Below are 25,604 nucleotides of genomic sequence, written 5' to 3' on the forward strand. Positions count from 1 at the left end.
AAAACCAGACCGGGCAAGAAATAATTAGAATCTAGGTCTTTTGTGTAGTGTACTATGAGTAATACCTATAAACAAGCTCAAGACTTTCAGAACTATGTGTGATATGCTCATCACACAACACAACTATAATGATTTAATTGGTAACAAAAGTGACAAAAGATCATCAATATATCATCCAGCTCAAGTCTCATAAACCTTCTTCAGCAATCAGTAACAACTCACTCTGATCTGGAAGTGTTGCTCCATGTAGAGTCACATGAGCAAGCTGATCCTGCAGCTCTCTGCCTCCACTTTCCGCAAAAGTCTCAGCCTCGCATAAGGCTGAGGATCTCCACTTGTAGAATCAGGCTGGTAGAGTGGGCTTGGCACGATTCTACCGCTGAATAATATTGCTTTTCCAGCGTATTTCAAAAGCATTCCATGTTCATTTGCTGGAAACCGTCTCGAATTTCAGGCCACTTCTGCAAGGCGTGACGAAGCGATGCATGCAGATGGGTGGTATCACGAAAGGGGAATGTTAGTCACGCCGAAAATGATTCGAGAGCAACCGGACAGTCTATTTGTCCGAACTGTTCTCATTGACTAATAGGGCGCACATCTTTGCATCTACAGACCCTCAACGTTTGATCTTGGGGGTAAGCTTGTGATACCATAGGTGGATCCCCGTATTGATTCCTAATAAGAGGTTCATTGTATTTTGCGATCTAACCAGGAGAAGTTCTCCAAGCTGTGGATATTATCAGCCAGGACTTGCGCCGCCGTGCTTTCGGTTCCAGGTGATGGGCGATCTTTACCGAGTGAACAAGTACTTACTTGGAAGGCTTATCCTGTACTCGTGAAGATTTTTAGGTTGTATGAGGGTGAGGGCTGTGCGACCAGGCTCAAGGGGATTTGTCACATTTAAGTATACTCCAGGTATTTCGGCTATCAACATGTTAAGTCCAGCTTCTCCCGGCTTCGTTCGGGTCTTAGCGGAGGGACATCCGTTAAGACCGCTTCTCTCTCTCATGTTGAAACTGACAAGCGATCGGCCGAGGACGTTTTCAGATACGCACTGATGTTATCATATCATTTGCACTGGCTACATGACCTTTCTAGTGGAGTACTCGTGAGCAAGTACATAAATAAGCATCCAGGGCGGGCACCACAAGAAGGCTGAGAAATTTACCTTGCCAAGCAGTCTGTCTGTCCTCCCTGTTCCCCTATGTTTGCGGATGTCGTGGTCCGCTAGTGAGTAGGGCTTAGAAATCAACTCGTCTCAGCTGCGCTACTTTCCTTATGCTGGGGTTGGATATCGTCCGCAATGGTGCTGTGGCAAGACGCTAGCACGCTTCACCATCTGCCGTCGTCCGCGCTGACGCTATTACGGGTTTAGTCTTGTCTGCGCCCTTTCTCCGCTAGGGGTTGTGAATGTGGTATTAGATTGTCGATCTCGGCGACGTTGAATAGCTGATGAAGGCCTTGCTTTCTCCTAATTAAAACCGATATAGTATTGTGTAAATTCTCATAGCTTGACCAATTCTTCTTCTCTTCTTCGTTTTCTTCTTCTTCATCATTATCCCTACTCGTGACTTTTTCTGTTTCCCATTTGCCAAAGGGCCTCGCGAAGCTCACCGCCCTCGTCTGGTCAATATCACACCCCGACACCCTTTGGCCACTTCGCCCTCTGCATTCTGTCAAGTATAGATATTAAAGTCATCTCACCTGTCATTCTTATTACTATTTTACGTCTATAAAAGTAGTACAACCGAATGAGCTGCCCATGATGTGGGGCACTACTGTAGACGACACCAACCTGACACGAACAGAGAGCCATCAAAGGAATCAATGGCACAACAGCCCCGGCCCGAGCGCGAACGAGGTCCCTGAAGACACATCTGCCACAGGGAGCGATGAAGACGCCGCGTCGGCTGAGCAGGCAGGGACCTGGGGCGAGCGAGACGCTGGCCTGCCTGATGAGCGTGCTGCAATGCGAGAGTTCGCAGAGCTACAGAGAGAGCTGTCCGAACTTTCCAGGGCAAAGTCGAGACCAAGGAGCCGAGCGGCAAGTCGAGTCACCACCACAAGATCCGCTCACAGAGCCGCCTCACATGCCACGACGCACGATGGTGAGTCGCAGGCCGACAATGCGGGAGTTGCAGACGAGAAGGGCGAAGACGACGACGATGAGTTTGAGCTCGACGCCTTTATTCGCGAGGGGCATTTCGAGAAGCGAAAGGAGGGCAGGTCTGCTAAGAAGGTCGGCGTCGTCTTCAAGAACCTCACGGTCGAGGGAGCAGGCGAGACTGTCCAGTTCGTGAAGACGCTACCGGACGCGATCCTTGCAACCTTTGGGCCAGACCTCTACCGTCTGCTGTCGAGATTTCTACCATTTCTCAGATTCGACAATGGGAAACGGCGCACCCTGATCCATGATTTCACCGGTGTCGTCCGCGGCGGAGAGATGATGTTGGTCCTTGGCCGCCCAGGCTCGGGCTGCTCGACCTTCCTCAAGGCGATTGCCAATGACCGGGAAGCGTACGCCTCGGTCAAAGGAGACGTCACATATGGCGGAATCCCGGCCGACAAGCAAAAGACCATGTATCGTGGCGAGGTCAACTACAACCCGGAGGACGACGTGCATTTTGCAAACATGAATGTCTGGCAGACACTCGTCTTTGCACTGATGACCAAGACCAGGAAGGGCGCAGCTCAGGACATTCCCATCATTGCACAGGCGCTCATGAAGATGTTTGGTATTCCCCACACCAAATACACCCTGGTGGGTGACGAGTACACTCGCGGCGTGTCGGGCGGAGAGAGGAAGCGAGTCTCGATCGCCGAGACACTTGCGTCAAAGGCCACCGTTGTCTGCTGGGACAACTCCACGCGGGGGCTCGATGCTTCCACAGCCCTTGACTATGCCAAGTCCCTGCGGATCATGACAGACATCAGCGACCGTACCCTGCTCGTTTCTCTCTACCAAGTCGGACAAAATATATTTGAATTGATGGACAAAGTGATGGTCATCGACGCTGGCCGTTGTATATACCAAGGACCAGCCAATGAGGCTCGACAATACTTTGTAAGTAATGAGTACTTTCTTGCCCATTCTAACGCGTGATGTCCCCGTTCATTATAGGAGGTTCTCAAACAAAAAGCAACTTCGAGTCCCTGCTGAAGTTTGTACTGACAAGTGGAGTAGATCGATCTTGGATTTGAGGCTCCTGAGCGTCAAACCACCGCCGACTTCCTAACTGCGGTAACCGATCCGAAAGAGCGAAGATTCAGAGAGGGCTGTGAAGCCAGTACTCCCAAGACGCCCGAAGAACTAGAACAGGCATACAGACAGTCACCACTCTACACCCGTGTCCAGGGCGACATCCAGGCGTACGAGACTCACCTAAGAGACACAGAGCATAGCGATGCGAAAGAATTTGAATCGGCCGTTCGGGAGGGCAAGTCCAAGACAGTGCGGAAGAAATCCCCCTATACCGTCAGTTTCGTTCGACAAGTCCAGGCCTGCGTCAAAAGAGAGTTCTGGCTTCTGCTTGGAGACAAAACGTCTTTGTATACCAAAGCATCCACGTACGTGCCGCTCCCGATACAAACATTCTTTCACCATGTCTCCTCCTCCTCATTCTCCTTGTGGTCACTCCAATCCACTAACTATGACCACAGGATCATCTGCAATGCTCTCATTGTGGGTTCCCTCTTCTACGGCGAGCCTCTCGACACCGATGGTGTCTTCACTCGAGGAGGCGCCCTATTCTTCTCTGTCCTCTTTCTCGGCTGGCTACAGCTGAGCGAGCTGATGAAAGCGGTCAGTGGCCGTGCGGTTGTAGCCAGACACCGCGAGTACGCCTTCTATCGACCGAGTGCTGTGAGCGTCGCCCGCGTCGTCATGGATATCCCAGTCATCTTTGTTCAGGTCTGTGTGTTCTGTTTGATCATGTACTTCATGTCCAGTCTGGATGTTGTTGTCTCCAAGTTCTGGATCTACCTGCTGTTCGTCTACACCATGACGATGTGTATGACGGCGCTCTATCGCATGTTTGCTGCGCTGTCGCCAACCATCGACGATGCAGTCCGATTCTCTGGCATTGCCCTGAACCTCCTCATCATCTACACCGGATACGTCATACCAAAGACTCAGTTGGTCTCTGACTACATCTGGTTCGGCTGGATCTACTACATCAACCCCATCTCGTACGCATTCGAGGCCGTTCTGACAAATGAGTTTTCCGACCGCAACATGGCGTGCGCAGACGATATGCTCGTGCCCCAAGGAACTGGAGTCGATCCAAGCTACCAGGGCTGTGTGGTCCCTGGAGCAGCCGTCAATGCCCATTCCGTCAATGGCGCCGCATACCTCGATGCGCAGTATAGCTACACGAGGAGTCATCTATGGAGGAATTTTGGAGTTCTCATCGCTTGGGCTGCACTCTACATTCTTGTCACTGTCTTTGCGGTGGAGACCTTCAACTTCGCCCGTAGCGGTGGTGGAGCTTTGATCTTCAAGAAGACGAGGAAAGCAAAGAGGACAGTGGCAGTTGCATCGTCTCCTGTCGACGAGGAGAAGGCTGTTCCCAGCAGCGGGTCGTCTAGCGGGGTCATTGCCACCAATAGCCCAGGCGAGGCAGCAAAAGAGGAGGCAGATGGCCTGGAACGAATTTCCAAGAGCGAAAGTATCTTCACGTGGCAGGATGTGGAGTATACTGTGCCATACCAGGGCGGTCAGCGGAAACTTCTGAACAAGGTCAGCGGATATGTGAAACCGGGCGTCATGATTGCTCTGATGGGCGCAAGCGGAGCTGGGAAGACCACCCTGCTGAACACACTGGCTCAACGCCAGCGTGTTGGTGTTGTGTCTGGAGAGATGAAGGTAGATGGTCAGGAACTCGGTCTTGAGTTCCAACGAGGAACGGGATTCTGCGAGCAGATGGATCTCCACGATGGCACTGCCACCATCAGGGAGGCACTCGAGTTTTCTGCGCTCCTTCGCCAGGACCGGGAGGTGCCTCGCGCGGAGAAGCTGGCGTACGTCGATACCATCATCGACCTTCTCGAACTCCGAGAGCTCCAGGATGCTATCATCTCCAGCCTGGGCGTTGAGCAGCGCAAGCGTCTCACGATCGGCGTCGAACTCGCAGCCAAGCCGCAGCTGCTCCTCTTTCTGGATGAGCCGACGTCTGGTCTGGACAGCCAGAGCGCCTGGAGCATCATCAGCTTTCTCAAGAAGCTCTCTCGGGCGGGACAGGCCATCGTCTGTACCATCCATCAACCATCTTCCGAGATTATTCAGGTCAGAGTTTCCTCCCCCCTCCTAGTGCCCTCCCTTCTTTAGTGTCTCAGAGATGGTTGGATTTGAATTTGTCATTAAAGACTGACGTGTTTGGCACTGTTCAGACATTCGATATGATCCTTGCCTTGAACCCAGGTGGCAATACCTTTTATTTCGGCCCAGTCGGCGAGAATGGAAGTGCAGTCATCGAGTATTTCGCCGAGCGAGGCGTCCAATGCCCACCCAACAAGAACGTCGCCGAGTTCATTCTCGAGACCGCCGCAAAGAAACCACGAGGAAAAGATGGCAAAAGAGTGGACTGGAACGAAGAATGGCGCACGAGTCCACAGGCACAAGAGGTGCAAGAGCAGATCGAAGGGCTCAAGTTAACGCGCAGCAGATCCACCACGGCGCACCAAAAGAAGCAGAACGAGACTGAGTACGCCGCAACCACGTGGATGCAGACGTATGAGCTCACGAAGAGGATTTTCCGGCAGTACTGGCGCGACCCGTCGTACTTGTACGGAAAGCTCTTCGTGTCTGTGATTATCGGTATCTTTAATGGCTTCACGTTTTGGCAGCTGGGCAACTCCACTCAAGCCATGCAGGACCGCATGTTCACCGTGTTTCTCATCGTCATGTTTCCACCGACTATTGTAAATGGCATTCTTCCAAAGTTCTTTTCCAACATGGCACTGTGAGTCAACTCCCATTTCTGATGCGTCTCGTTGGGGTTCTTGGTTTCGCATTTTAACACGCAGAGCAGGTGGCAAGCCCGTGAGTTCCCGTCTCGAATTTATGGGTTCGTGGCTTTCACCACAGCGCAAATATTGGGGGAGATTCCGATGGCCATCATCGGAGCCTTTGTATACTGGGTGCTCTGGTATTTCGCCACGGGCCTGCCGACAGACAGCAGCACAGCAGGCTATGTCTTTTTGATGACGCTCCTGTTTTTCATCTTCATGAACAGCTGGGGTCAGTGGATCTGCGCCTTTGCCCCCAGCTTCACTGTCATTGCGAACGTGCTGCCCTTCTTCTTCGTCATGTTCTCACTGATGAACGGCGTGGTCCGGCCGTTCGCCCAGCTGCCCGTCTTCTGGAGGTACTGGATGTATTACCTCAACCCGTCGACGTACTGGATCGGAGGGGTGCTGTCTGCTACGCTGACGGGGATCCCGGTGGAATGCACGGCGGACGAGACAGGGCACTTCGACCCGCCGCCAGGCCAGACCTGTGGCACTTACGCGGGCTCATTCGCAGCCGGTGCTGGAGGCTACCTTGTTAACCCTACGGCGACAGCCGACTGCCAGTACTGTCCGTACAGCCTCGGCGATCAGTACCTGGCAACGCTGAACATCACCCCGCACGACAAGTGGCCTTACTTTGGTATCTTCCTCGCTTTTTGCATCAGCAATTGGGCGTTGGTTTACTTCTTCATCTACACGGTGCGGATCCGCGGCTGGAGTTTTGGATTCGGCTTGTTATTTGGCAGTCTGGGTAAAGTGGTGGATAAGGTCAAGAGCCTTGGGAAGAGAAAGGACTAGTCAAGGATTTCCTAGAGATCAACAGGATAGACAGGATTTGAGGGTCTAGACAGAGAAAAAAAAAAAAAAAAGGAATGTTTTCGGATAGAAAAATGGATAGACAAGGTTTAGACAAGGTTTTTGGGTACGCATAGAGCATAATAGTGAGAGCGGAGAGGGTGCTTCAGGGACAATGAATCTCAACATGTAGAAAGTCTTTATTTATCAATACCCTGCATTTGCAAATTGATTCGTCTTTTTGAACAGGAGTGAACCAAGTTCAATGTTGAGTAGGATGATGACGATCAAGTCAAAAGAATAGCGCACATATTCTCCGCACTTTCCAATTTCTCTACGCATGATGTGCTCTGTTGAAAGGAGGAAAGGAAGGGGTCAAGGGAAAACAAATGGTAAATATGCAGATAAAAGAGGTTTATTCATCTATCGATGCGCTGGTCAGCACCGGTCAGCAGGTTTATCGATAAGAAGCGAGGTGGCTACGACCGGGGATTTTTCTCTTCAGAACGACGTCAGTCTTTTCACATTGCGACTTGAAACTTCAGCCACAACCTACAGACAAGATGCTGCGGTCATGCTCGTCGCGATTGCCAGCGAGGCTACGCCCTGCGAGTCTCGCTCGGTCCCAGAACAGCCGCCCATCCTTTCGTACCAGGACATTAGCTACCGTCTCTCCGCCACCTGCCGCCCGAGTAAGTTCATGCTTGTTTGGTTTGGCCCTTTCTCCTTTACTGAGACCGAACACCGTCCGTATCTTTTTTTTTTTTTTTTCGCTGACCCTGCTTGCCTCCAGGAGCCTACAGAGCTGAACGATGTGACAACCCTGTCGAACGGAGTCCGTGTCGCAACCGAGGCCCTGCCAGACGCCTTCTCCGGCGTGGGAGTCTACATCGATGCTGGCTCTCGGTACGAGAACGAGTACCTCCGTGGCACAAGTCACATCATGGACCGACTGGCCTTCAAGTCGACCAAAAATCACACTGCAGATAAGATATTAGAACAGGTCGAACAACTGGGTGGGAATGTGCAGTGCGCCTCGTCACGAGAATCCATGATGTACCAGGCCGCCACCTTCAACACCGCAATACCGACTGCAGTGGGCCTGCTCGCCGAGACAATACGAGATCCTCAGCTCATCGAGGAGGAGATTGAGGACCAGCTTCTTACTGCGCAGTATGAGATCACAGAGATATGGTCCAAGCCTGAGTTGATACTACCAGAGCTCGTACATACCGCGGCCTTCAAGGACAACACGCTGGGCAACCCACTGCTGTGTCCAAAGGAACGCCTTGGGTCTATTGACAAGCATGTCATTCAGGCGTACCGCGACGTCTTCTACAGGCCCGAGAGGATGGTTGTGGCTTTTGCGGGCGTGACGCATGAGCAGGCCGTCAAGTTGGCTGAGCAGCACTTTGGCGACATGAAGGGTACCGAACTCCCAGATGTCTCAGACACTGCGTCGCAATCCTCGATAGAAAGCGACGCCTCATCGCAAGGCAGTGAAGCTCTGGCATCCTCGGTCTCTTCCATGTCCTCCTCAGCCGCCTCCTCTCCACAGTCGCCGAATCTGCTTTCCAAGATCCCATTCTTCAAGAACCTCTCAACTTCCACATCACATAACGCTTCCGTGAAGGCCGGTGACCTGCGCAGCCTCTTGTCGAGCCAAGATCTGCACCGGCCAGCCCACTACACCGGCGGCTTCCTCTCCCTCCCCACCCAACCGCCCTCCCCAAACCCCATGATGCCCACCTTCACCCACATCCACCTCGCCTTCGAGGGCCTGCCTATCTCGTCTGACGACATCTACGCACTCGCGACCCTGCAAACCCTCCTGGGAGGTGGCGGCTCATTCTCCGCCGGCGGGCCAGGCAAGGGCATGTACTCGCGGCTGTACACCAACGTGCTCAACCAATACGGCTGGGTCGAGTCGTGTGTCGCCTTCAACCACAGCTACACCGACAGTGGGCTCTTCGGCATTGCGGCGAGCTGCTACCCAGGCCGCACCGCAAGGATGCTCGAGGTCATGTGCCGCGAGCTGAGAGCACTGACCCTCGACACGGGCTTCTCGGCGCTGGGCGAGATTGAGGTGGCGCGCGCCAAGAACCAGCTTCGGTCGAGCCTACTGATGAACCTCGAGAGCCGCATGGTCGAGCTGGAAGACCTGGGCAGACAGGTCCAGGTCCACGGGCGCAAGGTCCCCGTGCACGAGATGACCAGGAAGATCAGCGAACTTACGATCCGCGATCTGAGACGTGTGGCTAAGATGGTCGTCGGCGGCATGGTGAACAATCAAGGAAAGGGCAGCGGTGCGCCCACGGTGGTGCTGCAGGAGGCGCAGGCGGACGGTATCGCGTCCAGGGCGATAAGCTGGGACGAGATTCAGGATATGATTCACCGCTCTAACCTGGGACGGCAGTCATAGATTTTCCTGTCTGCAGTCTGAGGGCATACCTGGCCTTACAATGGCCATACTGTACGTATATTATAGAGAGGACAAGCACCTCGTTGTATTAAAAAAAAAAAGACTTCACTATTCCTAGGGTTCGCCTGCAGAGATGTCAATCCGGTCTGTAATAGAAGGGGGGGGGGGGGGGGCAGAAAGGAACAAGAGAGAACAAGAAAAAGGATTGTACAGCTTTCAAGACAAGGCAACCTCTATGCCTATTCCTATGTCATCACATTTTTGGGTGTGGCGCCAAACATGAATTGGTGAATGCTATAAATCTTGGATTTCCGCAGCTCGAGACACCTCACTTCTTGAATACCGCGTGACCCATCCTTTCGATCTCCCTTCCCTCTGAGGTGTTCCTCCCGACGGCCTCCAGCAGCCTCTGCCATACCTCCGCATCCTTCATCTTGACGGCTTCCTCTGCGGCCTTGACGCGCATGCCGCACTTCTCGTACATGGTGAGGGCTTGCCCAGGCTCGAGATGCGTGCACTTCGAGATGAAGACGGAAGCTAGGCGTGGATTGCCCGCTTGTAGAGTGAGATTGTAAAATGGCTGTTTTCCTCCCGTCGGAAACGTCAGTCGGTCACAAGCACACAAGAAAATGGTCAGTAGCATGGAGTCAACGTACCTCCCATCCGATGGGGCTCTTTCTCTGTTTGGATGTCTCCTCGATTTCATTCCAGTCGCGCTTGGCCACGAGAGCTCGAAGCCTGTAGATGGGGGTCAGTGAGTATGAGATGCCACAAGGGAATGTCATGCAGACTTACCGGATCCACCAAGCTACCTTCTCCGGCACCTTAAACTCACTCTGTATCCTCCTCGCCCTTTTGTCATAACCCAGCCGGATCAGCTTGAACATCGTGTCATTCACACTCAGTCCTGTAAAGCTATCCGTCAGGTCTCGATCAAAGGCTTCCTGCATCCGCAAGAGCGTGGCCGCTTCCTTTAGCGCGCCTAACTCGAACGCGCTCTCCTTGCTATTATCGCTCAGCAGCTTGGCGGCCAACGCCATCTTGTCCGTCGCTGTACGGCTGTCCGGCTGAGCTAGCGACTCGCGGATGAACACGGATGCTCCGTCGAGACGCCTGTCGTCTTGGTAGTAGAGGTCCTTGAGAAGGGTCCTGTCGTCTTCGCGGAGAGCAGAGGATTCGACGAGGGCGGTGGCTACAGGGCGGCTGTTGATAGAGCGGAAGAAAGCGGCTAGGGGTAGCTTACGCCGCAGAGTGTGGAGGACGAAATAGACGAGGTCAGTGTCGCCACTCTCGATTGCCTTGTCGAGAGCAACCTCGTCCTCTTCCATGCTGAGGAGGAGAGGAACCTGACGGCCGGCCCTGGGTTCGTGGTTGAGCAGCTCAGTGGCTAGGCGGCCCCGGCCTTCGTCGTAGGCGGCTCGTGCGATGGACTCGAAAGAAATCCCAGGTCTGCCAGAGAGCTTATCGACAATGAGACGACATACCGAGTCGTCATCCTCAGAGCCTGCCCGAACCTTGGCGGATGCCCAGTGAATATATATCTTGTCTGAAGGCAGACGAAGATATCCTGCAATCCGAAGGGCGAGGAGATATTCGTGGCGGTTCAACAGACGAGCGATGAGCCCTTCAGGGCCAAGACGCTGGTACTGATCGTACGAAAGTGGTATGCCAACCTCATAAAAGCGGACTGCATTCAAAACACGCAGTGTCTCACACATATCGACAAAGTCGTCGCTGTTGTAGATGTCGAGAACTGACTTGCCAAATGATGCGGCTTTGAGCAGCTGTTTCTGCCAATGAATGCTGAATTCCTGTCCAGCAGCATTGACACAAGTGTCGACTGCCTCGACCAGGTTAGACCGGATCAGTTGAATATTGTCATCAGCCTTCGGGGACTGTATCTCGAGCTGGGCGACAGCATCTAACAAGATGGACGCCGCAGATTCGGTGCCGAATCTAAAGACCTCGTCTGTGACTTCTGGCACTTTCTGGAGGAAATCGCATGCCTCATTTGTGAGGATGCGTACACCATCATGGTCTTGGATGATGTGGACTCTGCCGTCGTACAAGAATTTGGTTGCGGCACCTGCTGGTCCCACGACGTGGACCTCATCTTCCCATGCAATGACGACACCGTCGTTGCCGCACCACTGTAGGTACTTGGGGGATATTCTAGACTTGGACTCATATTCGCTCAAGCGATTCTGGAAGTCACTCGTGATGACATGCGCCCTTCCTGTCTCCGTGTACAGTGCAGCGAATCTCCCGTTCGGAGACACGCTGATGTGGGTGAAAGGTCCTATATCCAGGAAGCGATCCTCGACATCTGTTGAGTCGACCAAGTATATGGTCTGACCGATGCTGAGCAGCGCCTCGACTGAGCGCGAGAGGGTGAATCTGGGTGGGATGATGGTCCACGAGTGCACTTGGCCCCCGGGTGGAGAGGCCAGCAGTTTGGGCCGTGGCTCATCATAAGACGAGACAGAAATGAGGGTATTGTTGGACAGCAAAGCTATAAAACCAGAATCATAAAATCTGTGAAGGATCAGTCTCATATTGGTCGACACTTCAAGTTATCTTTCCGACCCACCTGCAAGATTGGACACCGAGCTCCTCAGCTCCATGGCCCAAAGAGAATTGGGTGAAGTCGCCCTGCAAGTCGTAATAGCACCGCACGACGCCGTCTCTGGTGACGACTAGCAGCTTTTCATCCTCCGACCAGCCAAGACCCTTGATGGATCCATGCTCCCAGGGAATGGTCTTGATAGGCTTTCCGGCGCAACTGTAGATGTCTATACTGGGCTTGGATGACTTGCCCGTGCGGTAGGCCAATATCTTGGTCTCGTCACGATACAGTGCTGCAGGATGTCAGCTGGTCATGTTGACTCATATCGAGCATGTATACAGTGGATTTTGAGGCTCGTCACTTCGAGGCAGATCTGCCACCGAAGATATCTTGTGAAATTGCGAAGGCGGAGGCCCAGCCACATAGGCCTGCATCCCTGAAGCTTAAGGCAAGAAGAGTCAACAAGAGTTAGCACATACCGACAGCCCCGCCATAGAGAGCCCCAGCAACAAAGAAATTGTCAAGATACAAGTCGAGGTCGAAGACAGCGGTGTATAGCTGTGTCTTTCGGTAGAACCGATCGCCCACCTTCTCCCAGCCTGCCGTGGGGTGCGTCGATTCCATCTTCCTCGATATCGACAATCAACACATCCTTGAGCCCCTCGTGACCTCCAAAATGTGATGCCCTTTGTTATTCAGCTAGACTTAGCATTTGGTATCAACAAATGATCTCCCATGCGTCTGCAATGAGGAAGCAAGTTATGATGAGTAAAATCGTCGGGTTGTCTTGAGAGGCTATCAAAAGACGTGATGTGAGGTTTTGCGTCAAACCAAGTAAGTTACGCCCCAGTCGATGGCTGCTGCTTGTTGCGTCGTCTTGTGCAGGCCTGACAAGGTCCAGGGCCAGGGCCACACAGCGTCCAACAATACAGAGAGCACACGCTAACGATAACGACTTACGGAGCACTTGGCACATAGGCTCTAACCACTAACTGGTCAGTGGCCTGCGCAGGCCTGGCCCCCCACCCCCTCCTCGCCTGGAACACATCGAGCAATCACAACCAACCGCAGCCCGCCCCTCTCTGCAGGGCCTCCTAGCCTGCCAGCGAAGGACCCCAGAGCGAGGCCGATATGGACCCACCACCTGGCCCAGTACCGTCGTCATGGGATGATGATGATCTGGAGCAGTGGGAGCTTATCCCCTCCCCCACTAACACCATCGAGACCACCACTTACGAACCTCCAGCCAGGAAGCCCACGGCGCAGGACGGACTCGAAGTCGCCGTCGTGGCAGGAGGAGACTCTGCTGCCGCATCTGCCTCCTCCCTACGGCTGCAAAAGAACCCCATCATGCCGGGCTGGAAGGATGATTACCTCTCCTCGCTGCTCGAGGCCGAGAGGAACAGCCCCGTCAACTTGGCCCTCGTCGACGCCTGTACGTCTCTCATTGTTGTTGCTGTAGTTGCTGCTGCTTCTGCTGTTACCTTTGCTATTTCTGCGTTGAATCCCACCATCTTTACCCATGCAATACCAGCACCAGACTTACAGTGGTGTGCTGCCCGCACCCAACTCTAGGTTCCCAACTCAACGACAAGATAGCCCTCCTCGAGGCCGAAAAGGCCCAAGCAGTACAGCCACCCCTCAGCGCCAGCACTACCACACCGTCGAGCCCACCAATACCCAGCGCCTCCACCACCCTCCCGAGCACCGACCCCGTCCTCCTCCGACTACGCGCCGACCTCGCCCAAGCTCTACGCCAGAACACAGCCCTAGCCACCCGCCTCCGCGCCGCCACCGCCGACCGCGACCGCCTACAAGGCCTCACAAAGACCCAAGAGGCCACGATCGCCACCCTGACCACAGAGCGCGGCGCCCTGTCGCGCCGGGTCCGCGACCAGGCCGAGGAGCTGCGCGGCAAGAAGCAGATGCTCGAGCAGGTGCAGGACGAGGTGCTCACGCTGGAGATGCAGCTCAACGTGGCGGAGCAGCAAAAGACCAAGATCGCGGCGGAGAACAAGAACCTGATTGACCGGTGGATGCGGCGGGCGGAGCTGGAGGCGCGGGAGATGAATGCTGCCAATGAGAGGGGCGGGCCTGAAGGGACGTGATGATGATTTGATCATGACGACTGACGACGGCGGCCTGGATGCGCGCACGCCAAGACAAGAAAGGTGATGGTGTGCTATAGAAGTCTATGATACCCTGGACCGGCATATATTTGGTTCCTCTCGTGGATTTATGGAGGACAAACGAGGGGTACGATGATCATGAGCGTGTGGACTTTGTTCCAGCTGCCTATTGAAGAGCATGTGCAAGTCAAGGCCGGCTCTGCTGATCTGTTCTATACGATATGCTATGCTCGCTATCGTCGCTGTTTACAAGGGGTGTGTGAACTCTCTTCTCTAATGCATGTGTGTGTGCAGTGAGTCCTCTAATCTCCCTCTTCATGTTCCACCACGTTCTCCAAAATCTTGGGTTTCCAGAACTGACCATCCAGGTGCATCTCTACCCTTCCTCCCCCGATTTCCAAGAGGGGTATCAACGTACAGAAATTGCATCTACCCGCCCAACATATACTGTCGAGGAAGGAGAAAAAACGAGGAAAGAAGTGCCCACTTATGCCGTATGTGCCAGATCAACTCTTGTATAGATATAAAACGGAACACGTCCCAATGTCCTCCATCATGAAGTCGGTTGCCTCGCGCACTGTCTCGGTCTGGTCTTGTCTTTACAAGTCCTGTCCTCCCTCAATCTTGGTCGTGACATGATAGTCTCCTGTTGAGTCGGTCCAGCTGACGCCATTCTCAGGCCAGCGGTGGCACTCGGGCTCAGACAGGATACTGCTGGCAATATCGTTCTCGTTGTACTTGGAAGATGTCGTAAACTTCTTGAGCGACACGATCTTGCAGCCCTTCCTCAGGTCAAGAAACTTGATCTTGAGTCTCTCGGTAAGGTCGGGCGTGAAGGCCTGGTTGTTGGCCAGGACCACGTCTGCCCGCTTCATGACCTCGCCGATGTCCTGGTTGTTAAGGAAGTCGTCCTTCATGATGCGGACCTTGCCCGGCTGGATGCCCCACAGCTTGCACCGTGCCTCAAACTCCCGGTGTTGTTCCTTGGCCAGCCTCGAGGCGTCCTCCATGACCTCGCAACCCCAGCTCTCGCAGCCGATCTGCAGGGCCGCCTGCAGCACGACATTGCCCACCCCAGAGCCGAGATCGACAAAGGTCTGCTTGGAGGTCATCTGCAGATCGGTGCACAACACCTTGGTCACAAAGTTGTGCTTCATCTCCCCATAGATGTTGTCCGTGCCGTTCGTGTATCTCCTCAGCTGGTCCACATTCGGTGTCACCACCCGGTCGTAGACCTGCTGGAGGATATGTGTGACGAGATCCTCGGTCAGGTCATGTTGCCTGTCGATGTTCTTGAGAATGGCACCCGTCTTGAGCTGGTCGAGAATGGTCCGGTTGTAGTCGTCGATGGCGTCCCTGAACGCGCCAATGTCCAAAATTCTCTCGTTGGAGTTCCGCTCCAGTTTTCGGATGATCACGCCGAGTTCTTTCTTGACATCCTCGTCGGTGATGTATGTTTCCTTGACGTTTTTGACCACCTTGATGATATCCTTAATGACATCGAGTTTGTCCCTCTGGTTCACGAGTTCAAACCTGTCGTTATCAACGACAGTCAGTCATGTGCTTTCCATCAAGAAATAAGACATACGGGTCTAGACCTAGAAGAAAGTTTCATAATCTGTGTCACACATACCTCTCTCTTGTCAGCGACCCGGGGTACTGCAGCTCCACAGCCGAGTCCGCGTCACTCGCCTGGGGAAACGACTTGAGGTCGCCCAGCGCAAGCGAGACGACGTCCGCAGCATGCACGAACCGTAGGGGCCGCCCGCCTTTATCCTCGTATCCGGTCTCGGCCAGCTCCTTCAGTGCCGCGCTCGGCAGTCTCCGGTCCGGGTCTGTGCGCCGCGCCTGCTTGCGCCTCTTGAGCCTGCTCTCCCAGTCGTCGTCATCGTCATCCTCGCCGTCCGAGGGGTCGAACGTCACGCGTGCCTCGCTGTCTGTCCCGGGCGACCGTATGCGCTTGCTGCGCGACGAGCTGGCGGGCACCGCGAGGTAGTGGCGGTCGTCGGTGGAGGAGGACGAGGCGAAGGGGCTGTTGCTGGTGCGCGCGCGTCCCGAGGGGGAGCACTTGAGGCTCCTAGAAGCGGCGTTCGGGGGCGCGGAGCGCGAGGGTGTCTTTCCTGCGCTGCTGGAGCGCGAGGGACCACGGCTGAGAGGTGTAGACGTCCGTGGTTTAGCAATAGCGGAGCTACTCGGGGTGGCGGTCTCGACGGCAACGGTACGGACTTTGACTTTGGGTTTCGGGAGGGAACTAGGAGTAAACTTTCGCTGGTTCGAGAACATCTTGTTCGAGTCGGATCCAGAGAGAGGGAGGGAGGGAGGTGGGGAAGGGAGAGGGGGGGGGGGTGAGTTCGAGTGACAAAGAGGGTCGATGATCGTGATCGTTTGCTAGGTGGTGTGACGATATGCCGTATCAGAATAGAGACGAGGCGAAAGAGACACACGACAGGACGACGCTCGCGCTTTGATGTTCAGCGCTGAAGAAAAGGAAGGTATGCTACGAAAGCAATACAGAAAGAAGGTCACACGCAGAATATGGATGCTGAGAGAGAACTAATGGAGAGAATGCACAAGTAATACAATAAGCCGCCCCCGCGCCCTGAAGGGTTGAATAGGCAGAAACATTCGTCGATACGAAAAAGGCGGGCAGGTGAATAAGTTGAGTAAGTGTGAGCAAGTACTTTAGGTGGGTGGACGGGGTGGGCGGGTGGTGGGGTGAGTTAACGGAAGACGTCGTTATGCGCAAGTGTACAGCATTACTTAACTGTAGCCTCACCAAAAAAGAAGGAAAAAAATCAGTCTAGGCCGCCCCAGTGGCAGCCGGCAAGAGGAGCACCTGCACCTGCACCTGTGCCTGCGCCTTGTGCCTGCAGGGTCGCCTTTGCCCTGCTGACCAACAAAAAAGTTTATTGGGGCCTCCACCACACCTTCCCCGCCTCCCCCCTCAGCCACTCAGGGTTCCAAGACCTCCTGCACAGACATTTCCCAGAGGGTCGGGTCGATGCTTGTGTCACACTAGCCAAGACGCCCAGTCACTATATGTAAGGCTGAGTCTCGGCCCCCACCTGCGAAGTAACAAGGAGACAAGAAACAAGACAAAGAAGAAACTCCCGTGGATCCCTTGACGATCATTAGACATGGCGTAGGTTCAGATTAGACAACATACCATGTCAACAAAGTGTTCTTGTCTGTGATAAACCAACTACAAGAAGGGCAATGCGAGATGGACCTTCCGATATGCTCATGACTGAGGGCACTGGCGATGAATGCTGGAATTCCTCCTCACCAGGACTTGTTGACTGCTGACACACAAGAGGATATCATTATCTCTTCAAGACATATGTCGAGGAAGACTAAAGTGAACATAGCAGCAGGGAAGAATCAGTTCAGTTCACCTTGATCAGAACGCATGGATACATCACCGCATTTGACGAAAGGACGGCCTCTGGTTCATGAGGAGAATTAACTATTTTTTTTCTTCTTCTTTTCTTCTTTTCTTTTCTTTTTCTGCTTCAAAATGTATCCTTCCTTGTCTCTTCTACAACAACCCATTTGGTCTCGATCGTAATTCCCGTAGCGCCCACGCTCGTCGGCAACCTCCTCGTCGACTCGGCATCCCAGTCATCCTCAGATTGGTCGCTCGCCGCCCGACCTCGAGACCTGCTAGACCGTTCCCCTCGCTGCTCGCGCTGCACATCTCCCCTCCCGACTGTCGCCGTAAAGTGCACGTGGTCCTTGCCATAGATGGTCTCGAGAGGGAGCCCGTTTGTGACGCCCTCAACGAGGAACTTGTGGTTCTTGGGGTCCTGGTTGCCGCCGCCGCCCAGGCGCGACACATACTCGTCCTCCTCCTTGTCGTAGAACCTCCGGTAGCGCCAATACGAGTACAAGGGTAGGAGCATCGGCAGACTGTTGCAAAAGATGCTGAGGTTGACCTCGAGGATGGTGAGGAAGGCGATCTCGCTGCGAGCGATCTGTGTGGCGGTGGTGTGTTAGCAAGGTGGATTGTGCGAAACGTAAAAGAAAGGCAGCGGTAGGATGTCAGGCTCACCAATGGCGCAGAAGCGCCCTCCGCCTGAAGGAGGCGGACCATGCGGATGATGGAAACTAGGGTCACGCTGTGCAACAACAGAAAAGCATTAGCAATCTGACTGGTTGGTAGTCATGTCTGCGGCAGCATTCACAGACGTACCCAAGACTAAGCAGGAAGACCCCAGACAGGCCGAGGCGGGTCGACACGCTGACCGTCTTGAGCGACCAGATGGTGAAGAGGGGCAGGCAGTTGATGATCATGTTGGTGGTGCAGTTGTAAATGCCCGAGGCGACGGAGCTCGCCGTCTTGTTCTTGCACTGGCCAATGCCGGTCTCGAAGTGGCCGTCGTGCAAATGACAGACAAGCAGCGACTGCAGGAAGTTGCCCAAACCCCAAATGGCGACGAGCACCATCATGTACTTGGTCGCCTGCCGCGTGATGCCGTGCGTGAAGACACGCAGGTAGAAGGAAAGCACCGAGAGCTTTGTGGTCACGATGCACATGTCGTAGATGAGAGAGAATGGTATGAAGATCTAAGGAAAAGAGAGAATCTTGTCAGCGGTGATGCGCCTGGCATCGGTCATCGACACTCGTCGGCAGGTGGAATACTAGAAGCTGGAGGCGTACGGTTGAGATGAACTGCTGGTTCTCGACTGGTATAGCATCTCTGTGATAGCCGGCCCCTGCTGTGGACCCTAGATTATGTGGTTGACGATTAGCCTACGATGCTCCTCTGACTCGATCACGGTGATCTTTGGAGATCCTCCAGGGTTGGGCTCAACTCACATAGACCACCACAGGTCAAGATCACAACGGCTTGTGGCACTGCGGCGAGGATCAAATAGTCATCCCAACCTAACCTCGAGCCCGTCACCAGCCGGGCCACGATTCGAAGCCCCACTACCAGGACCGCCAAAAATGCCACAACAGAATAAGCAATAAGCTGCCTCTTGATGAAAGGTAGAATCGGAAGGATCGCGTGCTCGAGGCCCATCATGGTCCCGCGACACCGGCCTGCTCTGCGCAGCCGTTCACGGATGAGACCTGTCGCGTGCACGCGCCGAGAGATGAATGGTCCAGTCAGCGAGGCCTCCGCTGCATGTCAGTCAGGTCGATTGGTGTGACTGTAAATTGTGTGCATCAGAAAGCCGCATCCATTACGGAGTGCGCGCTTCCTGTGGAATGCCGTCGAACGTTGAAAAAAAGGAAAGAAAAGGAGTGTCGTTGAGGAAGGTAGCTTGGATGCAACCAGTTCTCGTTGCTGTCTTGATGCCCTCTTTTGTTTTTCTGTTTTTCCCTTCTTTTTCGTCCCCTTCTACTACCCTTCTAGACCTCTCCAACTCACAAGCTTTCTCGGTCTACGCACCCCCCTTGATAGCGGCATGTGGGTAATCTGCTCCTTCGAATGAGCATTAGTGGTTAGGTTGAATTAATGAGCTGAGCTGAGCGGAATATGCAGCGGTGCTTGGACCGCGAAGCGACTTTTGCCATATGGCTAGAGGCCCGCCAAGTGGGTACAGGACCCAGCCCCAACACATAAAGATCTCCGTCGCTAGTCGGCCCCAGTTGACGAGGGCTGCGAGGCCACTCGCGGGGGAGAACCGGGCCTGGCCAGGCAGGCGTGGTAGGCTGCATGTTCAGGGCGGCCCAGGTATTGATTCCTGCGACAACCCAAAGGGGAGACATCTTGGAGAGCAAGCTGCAAGTGAGCCAGCAGCCTGTTTAATGATGCCTTGTATGCGTTGGCGCCGGCGGCGCCGGCGACGACGACGATGCTTCTTCCATCACTTTTCTTCAGCAGGGTGTAGTAGCCTTCGTGCATGTAAAATTTTGTCTCTTGTTGCCTCGGCAGTCTTTTAAAAGTCCTTGCGACTCCAGCTCGTTCATCATCAAACCACGATGTGTCTCATGATCTACTTTGTGGCTGAAGACTCGACCCTGCCTAGGTCGATTCTGTCTATGCCTCCGCCCCCCGGAATCAGGAACATTAAATGCCCTACAAGGGCTCACCATGAAGCAGAACCCCATCTTTCAGGACATCAAAGCGACTAAAGTTCGGCGTGGATCATTTTTTTCGAGGTGGGGATCGGACGTTAACATATTGAGAGAGCAGACTTGAGTCTAGATCGTCGTTGTCCCTGAGAGGCGTAAGAGGGTCTGCATGCTGCTCTGATCAAACCGAACCCATCAATTCTATTTCGCCGCGGATCATCCGGATCACAGATCGTTACAATTAAACATATATTGCTGGAGCCTCAAATCGCCTTTTCTTTCCTGCAATGTGGCGCCTCCAATTGACTTAGGGCACACCATCGCTCTTTACAATGAATGCAGTTGAAATCAATTTTTGAAAATGCTAAAGTGAGACGATGCAAAGGTAAAGGCAAGTAAACACATCTTCAAACCAAGGTAATGAATGCCAAGGCTTCCCCTCTGAAGGCTGCATTTGCATCCTTTCTTTCTCTGTCCTCCAATATCATTCCCATGCTCATCTCTCTCTGCCTTGCACTTCTTGGGCCCTTGCCCCTGCCGACACCCCTTAGGCAAAGAGACGGCAGGGCAGGGCGCGCCTAGCACAGACTAGTACCTGACAACTCGACACCTGGAGCATACGGTACAGGAGATCCAACGTTGTGGGCAAAACGGTCTTCGAACCGTTGGTCTACACAGGCTTGTCGCCATCCCTCTCCTTCTTAGACCTCGCAATAGTCGAAATGATGGCCTCGTGCCTGTCGATCACTGCAGCCACAGCGGCCTTCAAGTTCCTGCTCTGCTCCTGAATCTCCGGGTCGTCGACGATGGCTGCGGCGTTGGGCTCATTTGGGATGACGCGTGCAAGGGCGAGGTACAGCTTCTGGTCGATGAGCTTTCCAATCTCGTCCATGACCTCCTTCTCACGGGCCTCCATGAGAACAGGCGTCAGGCCCTGGTCGTGTGCCTTGAAAGACATAGTTTGCTGCTGATAATTGCCGGTGACCCGCCTTGGTATGGCCAAAGTTAATGCTTGGTCAAGCAGTGGCGCGTGTTGAACGGGAATTTCCGCTGGGGCACTTGTCAGGCGAGGAAGTGAGGAGTGAGTTATCACAACAAAAACAACCTTGAGGACTAGGACGGTCGTAAATACGAATGTCGATCAAAGCAAGCTTTCATTGTTCGGAGGCGGTAAGTATGAGGAGGAATTTTGGACAACCATTGGCAGTTGCGTACGACAATATCAAGATGACGTAACTTGCATCTCTGCTGAGCTAAGCTTCAACTCACCCCCTCAATCTGCTGAAGAAGTAGAGACTTCTCTCTAGTTGGTTGAGCATCACCCATACCGTGCAGCAAGATCATGAAGGAGGGTGCCTTGGGGTAGAGGAAACTTCCTGCGTTTTAAATTCTTTTCATTTGACATTTTCTTTCTCCTTCTCAGGTCTCTAGTGCTGAACAGAATCCCAATGTATCCTCGACCTCGAAGGGTCTCTTCCTCTTTCGAGGTCCCCGCTGAATCTTGTCCTCCGCCCATCGAGACTCGGCCTCGCCCACGAAGATACAGCGTGCCCGCCACTCCCAAAACTCTGCGCCCGCGCCCCATACCGTAGAGGCGACAGGCCCAGCCTCGGGTGGTCGCGCTGCTCCCTCTCGAGACTCATCCTCATATACATATCTGGCCCGTCGAGTCCCCGTCTCTTCCATTCCATATCATCTGCCATCGACCGGTAAGCAGTCGAGGCACCACCCGCTGTTGTTGGCTTCTCATGGTCTGTCGATGGCCAGGGATGGGACACGCCTTCCGACTGGCCTACCTGGCTTCTCACGCTTTTGGACTTGTCGCGGGTGTAGTTGAGGTAACTCTTAGTACCCCTTACGATGCTCTTCCAGGCGTTGGAGATATCATGGACGAGGAAAGCCGCTGCCACGAAGATAAAGGAGACAGCAAGACCGATCCCAAACATGTACTTTGAGACATAGCCGATGGTGAGGCGGTCGCCCCAGTCCTCGAGATTGATAGCGAAGAAGGCGGCTATAAAGGACATAGGTAAGAATATGATGGTGACGATGGTGAAGACCATGATGGTTTGGCCTGGAAGAAAAACCAAAAAGGCAGTGTCAGCGCGCGCACACACAATGAGAAGAAGATCGTAGATGGCATCAGTTTACTATACTGACCTTGCTTGGCAGCGATGATGGCCTGTTCGCGGGCGAATCGTGCCTCCAGCGCGTTGGAATGCTTCTGCTTCAGATCCAACAGGTTGGTCAGACTGGCCGAGATCCCTCTGGCCTGGTCATTCATGCGTTCGACATCGTCGTACCGCTCTTCTATGAGGCGCATCTGCTCCTGGAAACGGTGCTTGATGTCCCGCAGGATCAGGTCTGTGGTCCTGCGGCTGCTGCCCTCGACGCGCAGCTCCTGCTCGATGTTCAGCTGCAGCTTCTTCAGCACCGACACCTGCACGTGCAGGACGACGGCAATGATGTTGAGTTCATCCTGGATGTCCTTGATCTCGGCGAGGAACTTGGTCTCCGAGTGGATGTTGAGAAGGTCGTCTGCGAACTCGTCCTCGTCCTGGCCGTCGCTGTCATGGCGGTGTCGTTTCTTGAGCCACTGTGTCGACTTCTCCGAGGCCCTGTTGAACTTGTTGAAGAGCTTCGACTCCTCGTTGGTCACATTTCCGATACTGCTCTCAAACATGTCCAGGAACTGAAACTGCTGCTCATCGATGCGGTGTCGGTCAAACATGCCTGCGCAGCGATTTGTGATGACCATGGCAAGGTCATAGACTGACTGGATCTGGCCCCTTGTCTTCGCATTTGTCTCTTCTATAATGCCATCAACCACGTTCAGGGGATCTTGTTTCGGCTGGTCCCATCTCTGTGGGAAACAAGTGATGACAGTATCGCCACCGAGAATCCACATCCAGAGCTGATCCACCATGAACAATTTGGGCTCTTCAGGCTCCCGGTGCTTTTGACAGTATCGCCACACAACCTGATCCGAGTCCCGCTGGGTTGTGTCGATGCCATGGTAGAAGAACTGATCCAATGTTCTCCTAGGATGGAGGTACTGCTCCATGTATGCATGGATAAGAAGTTCATCCCTCGAAGCATTGTCAGGTGGCGGTTCACCTTTCTGGGCTCTTGCGATAGTTGCTGTCATGTTCAGTCGCCGATTATGTGTTTCGTAATGAAGGAAAGGCATCTACAAAAGACCAAAAGCCGAGTCAGCTGTCAAGAAATTGCCAGACGCATGATGACACAACTTGGTGAAAAGTCAAAACTCACGAACAAGACCATTTTCCCGTTATTGACAAGCTGTCTAAAGGCCTCAGAAGAAGCCCAGGATGACTGTCTGCTGCTGCTGGCCAGCTTTGCATCTTTGCTCCCCGGTGGGTTCCCTGGGTTGCCTTTATTTCTCTTCTGTCGCTGCGGGTGGCGTTCGGCAATCTTCTCCGACTTGCTCTTCTTCTTAGTGTCTGGTTTCGCCGTGCTGTTTTCCGAATGTTCTGTCGAAACAGACTCGGCTCCTGTGTTCTGGCTCGGTCCCCCGTTCTCTTCCCTTGGCTGTTCCGCCACAGACCCGAGGAGACTCTCTTCCCTGTCCGCTCTGCGGCTTGGTATACGCTCGCAATAGTGCCTCATGAAGTTCGCATGTGCCAGCGGGCCTCGGTGCTCCTGGTCAAAGCACTTTCCCAGCGCCTTGAAACCCTCGACATCACGATGACCTCCTTCGATGAAGGACTTGGCAAGCAGGGTATCGATCCAGGCAATGTTATTGGCCGGCAGGTGAATCCATCGGAAATGAGGCTGCCATTTGATATTCTTGGTGAGTACCGGCACCGTCGCCTTCCCCGTCTTTTCGTCCCAGCCGTACAGTAGGTCATATACCGTGTGCTTGAAGACGAGCTGCGGCTTCTTCTCCTTGACGGTATCTTTGAGAAACTTTTCCTCCTGGAACTCTCCAAAGTCGACAATGGTTGCCTCAAACCTCTTGGACGCCTCCCGCGCGGGCTCCGACAGCCTGTGCGCGTGTCGCGCCGGCGACAACAGCTGGATAATCTCGGTCTCATGTCTCTCGGCGGCGCAGATCATGGGCGTCCTCTCGAACTGGTCCTTTCGATTAAGATTGGTCTCGGGCCTCTCGAGGAGCAGCCGCACGACCTCTTTACGCCCGTTAAACGAGGCCCAGTGCAGGGCAGTCATGTGATTCGAGAGCTCCGCGTTGACATTGGCACCGGCTGCTAATAACCTAGCAACCACTGCCGTGTGGCCTTTCTCGGCGGCGTTGATCAGGGGCGTCCACCGGCCGTCCGATGCGGCGTCGCAGTTGGCGCCCTTGCTCAGCAGGAGCTCGACAAAGTCGACCCGGTCCAGGATGCTCGCGAGGTGGAGTGCCGTCTTGCCGCGATTCTGGGCGGCGTCCACGATGTTCCTTGTCCCAGGCCCGCCGCTACCGCCACCACTCAGCAGGCATCGCGCAAACTCAAGGTGCCCGTTGGTCGCGGTCCAGTGCAAGGGCGAGCGTCTCGTCGAGTCTCGCAGGTCCGGGTCCGCGCCGTGGTCGAGAAGCAGCCTCACGATCTCTACATTCCACTTGCTTGCCTTCTCAGACGCCAGAAGCAGGAGCGGCGTACGCCCATCTTCAGCGCCCGCTTTGCCGTCCTTGTTTCGGCCGCCATCCGGGTGGGCGCGTGCGTCAAGAAGGATCTTGACGATAGTAGTGTGGCCGCGCAGGGCAGACACGCACAGGGCCGTCTGCCCTGTCTTGGGCAGCCGCCAGTTGGGATCCGCTTTATGGTCCAGCAGTTCCTTGACGATTGCCAGGTGCCCAGCCTCTGCAGCCTTGAAGAGAGGGGCTACGTCCTTGTCCTTTCTGGGGTGGACGTCTGCCCCCGCCTCGAGCAGCTGACGCAGGATATCGAGGTAGCCCTTTGTGGCACTTTTCACCTTTTACCAGAAACTTGATCAGTAAGAAATTGGTTGGAGTCTTCTTGAGAGTACCAGTAAGTGAGTTTACTGACCAGGGCTTGTTTTAACGTATCATGATCTGCTGGTGAGGCCCATTTCTCCTGAGAAAGCACCTCACGAACCCGTGACTCGTTGCCTGAAAGCGTGGCGCTAATAAGTTTGACATGCTTCTGCACATGTTCGGGCGCATTGCTGCTGGATAGACTCGCTGTGGTCGTCATCGTCGCTGTCGTCGTCGTCGAGGTCGCAGAAAATGGGGGTCTGACAAGACAGACGGGCACTAAATTAATAATAATAATAACAATAAGAACGAAAAAGATGATCGATCTCTCCAAATTACCCGCTTCCTCCTTCTCTCCTTATAACAACAGCAGCACAGCCTTATTCACCAGAGATTGCTGACATGACTTTGCTGTGGTGACGCCTCAGCTGCTGGTATACCAATTATTTGCAGTTTTGTACTGCAAGTTTGTAGTAGGATGGAGGTGGTAGGGGGTGATGAACGACTGGGGGGGGGGGGGGGGAGAGGATAGGGGCGGCTCCTTCTCCAATCCCTGCAGCTGAAGCAGACTGGGATTATGCAGCAGAGCGAGATTGGGTGGGTGTGGGTGTGGTTCTACCACCATAAATGCTTACTTGCAGCCTGTAACCAAGTTATTAGACGAGGTTTTACGACATAAAATATGAAGCTAGCCACATACT

The 25,604-nt window shown here is 54.0% G+C and overlaps 6 protein-coding genes across 6 annotated transcripts; 3 read left to right on the forward strand and 3 right to left on the reverse strand.

Moving 5' to 3' along the window:
- Positions 1-1,827: 1,827 nt before the first annotated feature.
- Positions 1,828-6,862, forward strand: M406DRAFT_343760 (putative ABC transporter; the record flags this gene model as incomplete). The annotated part of the gene is made up of 6 exons (XM_040921913.1): positions 1,828-1,861; positions 1,899-3,064; positions 3,185-3,567; positions 3,661-5,284; positions 5,389-5,960; positions 6,030-6,862. 6 exons carry the CDS (start codon positions 1,828-1,830, stop codon positions 6,805-6,807), a joined length of 4,557 nt encoding a protein of 1,518 aa, XP_040780548.1. The 3' UTR covers positions 6,808-6,862.
- A 505-nt stretch (positions 6,863-7,367) lies between these two features.
- M406DRAFT_343761 (uncharacterized protein) lies at positions 7,368-9,342 on the forward strand (the record flags this gene model as incomplete). The annotated part of the gene is made up of 2 exons (XM_040921914.1): positions 7,368-7,496; positions 7,598-9,342. 2 exons carry the CDS (start codon positions 7,368-7,370, stop codon positions 9,224-9,226), a joined length of 1,758 nt encoding a protein of 585 aa, XP_040780549.1. The 3' UTR covers positions 9,227-9,342.
- Positions 9,343-9,435: 93 nt separating this feature from the next.
- On the reverse strand, positions 9,436-12,604 carry M406DRAFT_343762 (vacuolar protein sorting-associated protein 16). Its single transcript, XM_040921915.1, has 5 exons — positions 12,272-12,604; positions 11,817-12,084; positions 10,022-11,761; positions 9,883-9,964; positions 9,436-9,806 (listed from the first exon to the last, which is right to left on the reverse strand). The coding sequence occupies exons 1-5, from the start codon at positions 12,414-12,416 to the stop codon at positions 9,555-9,557; spliced, it is 2,487 nt and encodes an 828-aa protein (XP_040780550.1). The 5' UTR covers positions 12,417-12,604; the 3' UTR covers positions 9,436-9,554.
- A 484-nt stretch (positions 12,605-13,088) lies between these two features.
- M406DRAFT_319982 (uncharacterized protein) lies at positions 13,089-15,096 on the forward strand. The gene is made up of 2 exons (XM_040919330.1): positions 13,089-13,227; positions 13,368-15,096. Exons 1-2 carry the CDS (start codon positions 13,143-13,145, stop codon positions 13,898-13,900), a joined length of 618 nt encoding a protein of 205 aa, XP_040780551.1. The 5' UTR covers positions 13,089-13,142; the 3' UTR covers positions 13,901-15,096.
- Positions 15,097-18,115: 3,019 nt separating this feature from the next.
- Positions 18,116-18,942, reverse strand: M406DRAFT_16482 (uncharacterized protein; the record flags this gene model as incomplete). Its single annotated transcript, XM_040915411.1, has 3 exons — positions 18,116-18,487; positions 18,582-18,649; positions 18,741-18,942. Coding segments are annotated over 3 exons (642 nt in total), but the record flags the coding sequence as incomplete, so codon positions are not given.
- A 1,241-nt stretch (positions 18,943-20,183) lies between these two features.
- Positions 20,184-25,123, reverse strand: M406DRAFT_348789 (uncharacterized protein; the record flags this gene model as incomplete). The annotated part of the gene is made up of 7 exons (XM_040922421.1): positions 20,184-20,892; positions 21,216-21,318; positions 21,534-22,020; positions 22,107-23,136; positions 23,220-23,955; positions 24,529-24,863; positions 24,956-25,123. 7 exons carry the CDS (start codon positions 25,121-25,123, stop codon positions 20,617-20,619), a joined length of 3,135 nt encoding a protein of 1,044 aa, XP_040780553.1. The 3' UTR covers positions 20,184-20,616.
- Between the last annotated feature and the right edge of the window lie 481 nt (positions 25,124-25,604).

This window comes from Cryphonectria parasitica (genome assembly GCF_011745365.1).
Source record: "Cryphonectria parasitica EP155 unplaced genomic scaffold M406scaffold_1, whole genome shotgun sequence".
NCBI lineage: Eukaryota > Fungi > Ascomycota > Sordariomycetes > Diaporthales > Cryphonectriaceae > Cryphonectria > Cryphonectria parasitica.